The sequence below is a fragment of the Nannospalax galili genome, unplaced genomic scaffold (assembly GCF_000622305.1).
Source record: "Nannospalax galili isolate Female #2095 unplaced genomic scaffold, S.galili_v1.0 scaffold599, whole genome shotgun sequence".
Taxonomy (NCBI): Eukaryota; Metazoa; Chordata; class Mammalia; order Rodentia; family Spalacidae; genus Nannospalax; species Nannospalax galili.
The window spans coordinates 1,819,050-1,825,780 of NW_008343079.1; the positions used below are offsets into that span (position 1 = coordinate 1,819,050).

Consider the following 6,731-nt stretch of genomic DNA (forward strand, 5'->3'; position numbering starts at 1 on the left):
TTTTACTTATTTTTTGTTTTATGTGTTTTGTCTGCGTGTATGTAGGTACACCATGCACATGTAATGTCTGTGGAGGCCAGAAGGGGTGTCAGATCCCCTGGAGCTGTAGTTATATTGATAGCTTATAGCTGCCATATGGAAGGTAGGAACTAAACCCAAGTATTCTGCAAGAGCAGTCAGTGTTCTTAACCACTGAGCCATGTCTCCAGTCCCTTAATAAAAAATTTGGAAGAACAGTTAGGCATGGTGGCTCATGCCTGTAATCTACACACTCAGAAGACTGAGGCAGGAGGAGATCCACAAATTTAGGCTACCCTGGGTTACAAATCCCCTGTCTCAAAAAAAAAATTCTTTAAGTAACAACGGTGGGGCATGGTGGTGGTACACCTTTAATCCCAGCACTCAGGAGACAGAGGCAGGCTGCTCTCTGTGAGATCAAGGCCAGCGTAGTCTACAAAGTGAAATCTAAGCCAGTTGGGGCTACAGGGAGATCCTGTCTCAACAAAACAAAACAAAACAAGGGTTAGAGAGATGGCTCAGTGGTTAAGAGCACTAGCTACTCTTGGAGAGGTCCTGGGTTCGAATCCCAGGACCCACAACAACTAACAACCATCTGTAACTCAAGTTCCAGGGGAATTCAATACCCTCTTCTGACCTCCATGGGCATTGCATGACACAGGTACACTTATATACATGTAGGCAATACACTCATACACATAAAATAAAAATAATATTTTTAAAAGACTGTAACAGGAAGCAACTGTTGAAGTTATTGCCAGATATAAGATAACCATATCTAAGGGCTGGAGTTATAGTTCAATGATAGGGTACTTGCTCAGCATGCGCGAGGCTCTGAGTTTGATCGCCAGCACAGAAAATTTGAAGAGTTAAACAACAATATCACAAGCAACCAGAAGACAATAAGGAAGAAACAGACAAAAAAACCATAATTGGAAAAAGATATTCATAACATATGTAGATCAGTATCTGTATGAAAAGAATTCCTACAAATCAATAAGAAAAAGACTAAATGACCCAGTGTGAATCGATCAGTGTGTATGTGCAGATAATTCCCAGAGAAAGAAATCTGGGTTTAAAAACATTTGAAAACAGGGGAGGGGCCCTGATGGGAGGGGGAGAAGTCCAAATTTGGTTAAGATCTATTATATGCAATGCACAAAACCTCAATTAAAAACTGAGAAAAATTTGAAAACTAAACTTCACTACCATAAGAAAACCATAAGGAAACCATAAGATAAAGCAACAATGAGAGAATTTTAGGGCAAAGAGATGGCTCAGTGGGTAAAAGTGTTTCTAGATGACTTTTTGATCCCTGGAACCCACATAAAGGTGGAGACAGAACTGACTTCATGAAGTTGTCCTTTGATCTCCACATGCACACTGTGGTATACACATACATGCACCCTTACCCACACTATAATAATAAAATAAGACAAAATTATTTCATATCTATCAGATTGACTAAAATTTAAAAATCAAACATTAGCTGGACAGTATGTCGTGTATAAGTACTAAAAAGAATTTTAAAAAACCACTTTGATTCATCAACAAGAGTTAAATGATAGTACATTTATTCAATAGACTATTACAAAAATATCAAAGTAAACTAGAGCCAAATATATCATACTGAAAAATCTCAAAAGTACTTCAACTTAGAAAAAACCTGGAGAATTCTATATACAGGTTAGTCTCATGTAAGTAAAAATTGGAAATGTGTAAAGCATACAAGCACAAATAGGGATGCAAAGCACATTTATTAAGTCATTGATCTCTAAAAAAGAGGGAATAAAAATTTTAAAAAGTAGTTGGGAAACAGATACACACAGGAGCTTTCAACATTATCTGTTTATTTGATGCTGTTTTAAAAAAATCAAAGCAAATATACCAACATATAAACACTTCATAAAACTAGCTGAATGTCCCAAGCTGTCCTCTTTTCTGAATGTTTCTGAGTGTCTTGGAGTTTGGGAGCGATGCTGTGGTTGGAGGGACCCTAGAACATAACCCCATGGAAGTGAGCATTTTGTTTCACGCATGACTCTGACACTCCACTTAACAGAGTGCCTGGTGCAGAGTAGGTACTCGGCAAGTACCAACCAGTATTTACCAGTTATCAATGAAGCAGCACATGCAAAGGCAGTGGGTAATGTTAGCACACAGGATTCTGGAAGTGCCAATCAAAACAGCTCCCTTCTATTGGGCCCCAAGGACCAGCCCCTTTCTTTATTTGGCAGGGATCACCTCACCCCATCCTTGCTGCAGTGGTAGGGACCCTGTTACCCTTACTCCACAGGTAAGGAAACAGCTTTGGCACTAGGAAGCCTGACTCAGCAAGTAGTGGTTAGAACTGAGTCTGTATTCCACCAAAAACACCCGGGTTTTAAGCTGTAGATCGTTTCAAACATTGGAAATAAACAAGACAAGGGCTGGCCAAGGAGCTTACAGTGCAAGAGGCTCATTAGACAGATACCCTAAAATCACATGTTGGATCAAATAGAGGGTGCCCCGTGCCTGAGGGAAACTCACCCAGCAGGAAGCACATAGTGGGCACATAGGAAAGGCTTCACAAAGGAGGAGAAGGTTGAACTTGGCTCTGAAGTACATCTTATAGATGCCAGGATCCTGCTCTTCCTCTCCCATATCCATATGGTGCTGTTGGGAGGATCCACGGCTGTGGGCTGTGAGCACATAGCCTGACCATATAGGACTGAGGCCATCCATAGATGAAGACAGACAGGTTAGAATAGAACCTTCAGTTCGCTAAGGTTTGCTCTTACTTTTATACCCACACCCAGGGGGGGAAAGAAAAACCAACTCAAAGCTCTTCAGAAATTGTGATGCCAGCAGAATGTGGTGGCCCAAGCCTATAATCCCAGAATTTAGGAAGCTAAGGGAGGAGGATCTCAAGTTCAAAACTAGTCTGAGCTAAATAGAATGAGAGAGAGAGAGAGAGAGAGAGAGAGAGAGAGAGAGAGAGAGGGAGAATGATGCCAATAATAACTGCATGCTCTTTAACAACTATCATTCATTGGACATGCATCAAATGCAGGGCACTGGGTTAAGTCTTTATCCGTTTTACTGCCTGTAATTCTCATAGCAACTCTAGGAGGCAGGTACTGTTTTGTCCCCTTTCAGGGAGGAGGAAACTGAGGTTTACACAAGTGTGAACAAAATTCTCCAGGGTTAGTAAATGGTGGTGCTGGGACTGAACCCACAGTTGTCAGCTTCCAGCCCATGTATTTAACCACTGCCTCTCACAAGCACAGACAGCCAATTAAGGCAACAAGGGTTTAATTGCTTTCAATTGGAAGGATAAATGAGAATGTGATACAAGCACAGTAAACTGGGAACCAAGCTGATCATTACATTCATGAACACTTGTCACATGTTGGCGGCTCCATAAATGCTTGGGAAATGAGGTGGCATTTACGTCTAGGAAATGGGAACCAAATGATATATTTTCCCTATGCAAAGGAAGTGGAAACACCCAGGCAGTGACTGAGACTTGCTGAGTGGCTTCCCAAGCCTCCGGTGGCACAGGCTTCTCCAAATGAGCTCCTGAACCCCCCTCAGCCCAGGCTGTGGCCCGGTGGGGAACTTCTAGCTCTCCCTCAATTCTGTTTCACTGGCATTGCTGTGCCCCAGGTAATAACTCGCCCTCCTCGCTCAGCCTATCATAAAAGGAGGCTTGCCCTGAAACTCTTCTCTGAATGAATGGAGTCTAACACAAATGAGAACTACCGGCAAGAATTCTCCTTTCAAGTAGGAGATACAGAGAGCACGCTTTCTCTTGTTGTCTCTGGGACCCAGGGTTCATTTTATGCAGGCAATCCTTTTAGAAACATTTACCCAACCCTTGCTGTGTGACCCTGCTGTGTACAGGAGAGATCCTACCCACGAGGAGGTATGCTCCCAAACTCAGAAACCGAGAAATAGCCCATCTCCTCCAGGCACCCAGTCCGTGTCCCCCCCCCCCCCCCCCCCCCCCCCAAGCACACAGAGCCTTTCTGAATGACATCTCAGCCTCACTTGCTCTTTTAATGTTAACATTCCTCATGTACAGCAACTGATTAAAGTTAAGCTACACATGCTCTTAGGTCCAGTAACAGGCTAGCAAGCAGGCCTGCATTACAAACGGAGAGGGGAGAGAGACTGTGGGGTAGAGGGGGGGAGGGAGAAAGAGGGTGAGAGGGAGGGGAGATAGGGAGAGCGAAAGGGAGGGGAGGAGGAGGCGTGGACAGAGGGGGAAGAGGGCAGCGGCCTAGAGGCATTCTCCTGGGGCCTAGGATTTTCCTGGGCGCAACACTGGTCACGTTTGAATTAGTCACACGTTCGTTTCCATTACCCAAACAAGAGCCTCTCTCTGATTAATGCTCGAAAGATCCGGCCGATTTTAATCATGGCAAACACGATGATGCCGGTTACAACGGCCTGAGCTACTAAAAGCAGAAAGTAAAGCCCCCAATAGAGACTATGATCTGGACGTTCACCTGTGGCCACCAGCTGCACCCAAGGCCAGGACGGCGAGCTGTTGGGCAGCAGGGACGCGGCAGGTGCTTCCAGAGAGTTCTGGGTTGGAGGGCTGGGAGGCGGGCGGAGAAGCGGGCCGCGAGGGTCGGGGCACCATGGGTCACCCTGCACCACGTCCCGGAACTCCAGGCCGGCGCGCGGCTCGGGGCCGCCGCACCGCGGGGGCTGGTCTCCGCCCAGGAGGGTCGGGTGCCGCCGTAGCCACTGGAGGAAGGGCCATAGGCCACAGTCGCAGAGCCAGGGGTTGCGGCCCAGCAGGATCTGCCTCAGCTGGGGCAGGGCCTCGAACAGGTCTCCGGGAAGGGCCTCCAGCTGGTTGTGCTCCAGCTGCACGGTCTCGAGGCTGCTGAGGTTGCGGAAGAGCGCGCGGGGCAGGGCGCGCAGCCGGTTGTGGCACAGCGACACGTGTCGCAGGTGGTCCAGGCCACGCAGCACGTCGCCGGGGAGCGCGCCCAGCCGCGGGTTCCGCGTCACCCCCAACACTCGCAGGCCGCTCAGGTTGCGGAAGGCGGCGGCGGGCAGCGTGCGCAGCTGGGTGCCGTTCAACCACAGCTCCCGGAGGCCCGCCATCTCCCCGAACAGCACGTCGGGCAGCTCCTCCAGAGGGTTCTCGAACAGGGTCAACCAAGTCAGGCTGCTCGAGTGGAGAAAGAGCGCGGGGGGCAGGGACTGCAGGCGGTTTCTGGAGAGGGTCAAGGAGTTCAGGTTTCCCAGGCGGTCGAAGGCACCGGGTGCGATGGAGCGGAGGTGATTCCTGTCCAGATGTAGTTCCTTCAGGGCACTCAGGGGGTCCAGCAGCCCGGAATCCACAGACGACAGCTGGTTCGAGTGCAGCAGGAGTTTCTCAAGTTTCCTCTGCGCCCCAAGCAACCCCTTGGGCAAGTGGGTCAAGTTGTTTCCCGATAAATCCAACAACTTCAGCTTGCCCAGGTTTGTGAAAAGGTTAGCAGGAAGGAAAACGAGTTGATTCTGGTTCAGATAGAGCTCCTGCAGGTTAACCAGTTTCTGAAACATATTTTGGTCAATGCCCTTTAGTGCATTGTGGTCCAAGAACAGCTGTTCCAAGAGCACCATCTTATCAAGGAGCGAGCCTGAAAGATGAGTGATTTTGTTGCGCGACAATTTGAGGGTTTTTAGTTTTATCAAGTCATTGAAGGTGCCTGGGGCGATGTCAGAAACGTGGCTGTCTGAAAGCATCAGGCGCTGCAAGACCGTCATGCCACTGAAGCTGTGGTTCTGCAAGACCCCCTGGCCCATTCGGAAGAGCAGGATGTGTGTGAGGTTGGTGGGCAGGCCCAGAGCAGCGATGTGTGCCACACTGCCGCCTGAACACTGGGCGGCATCGCGGACCACACACTTGCAGGCCTGTGGGCAGAAGGGCTGGGCACGCAGGAGTCCAAGCACCGCGCACAATAGAGCGCACCTGAGCATCTCTGAAAGGAAAGGACACAAGGCTGGGAGCAGATCTTGGAGCCCTGCACTGGCTGTTTACATAAGTTCTTTAACCATGAGTTCACGGCCTTGGGATGTTGTCCAGATACAATCTCTTTCCTTGGAGGGTCAACATCCCAGGTGGTGAAAACATATTTTACAACAGATCTCATTCTTTCACGTTATTACTTTTCTAGGCAGTTTACCTGGGTGCTAGAAATTCGAACCCAGATCCTCATTCATGCAGGGTAAGCATTAGCCCCAGCCGTCAGTTTACAACATTGAAATTTGGGTGCTTTCCAGCTATAGACAAGCCAATACTTTGAAATCTTTACATAAGAGAATGGGTGAAAACCATAATCACTGACATTCATCACAAAGCAGTACCCACTGAAAACAGGCAGTGCTCCTGATTCTGACTTCACCAGAGTCGGCCCTTGATTCTACCCAACAGTCAGGAAGGGAACAGCAAAGTCTGCACCCACTTCCACCTGATTCCTTTTCTTACAATCATGCTATTATCAAAGTTCCAACACCCCACAACTGCAAACACCTGCCAGTAGCTGCCAAGCTCAGTTGAGCTGGTTATAATGCCAGTGGCTTTATGCATATTTCCCTGCACTTTAGTGTTATAGTATGAGGGTACCAGGACACCAAGGCACATGAAGCAAAATAATTTAGGGTCATAAAAATAGAATTTCGAGGTACTCTTTCTGACTCACATTTAAATAAAGCTAAGATGCTTAATA

At 47.7% G+C, this 6,731-nt stretch overlaps 1 protein-coding gene across 1 annotated transcript; it reads right to left on the reverse strand.

Annotated features, from left to right (window-relative positions):
• Positions 1-1,834: 1,834 nt before the first annotated feature.
• Gp5 (glycoprotein V platelet) lies at positions 1,835-5,982 on the reverse strand. The gene is made up of 3 exons (XM_008839046.3): positions 4,512-5,982; positions 2,548-2,728; positions 1,835-2,014 (listed from the first exon to the last, which is right to left on the reverse strand). Exons 1-3 carry the CDS (start codon positions 5,980-5,982, stop codon positions 1,930-1,932), a joined length of 1,737 nt encoding a protein of 578 aa, XP_008837268.1. The 3' UTR covers positions 1,835-1,929.
• Positions 5,983-6,731: the final 749 nt, after the last annotated feature.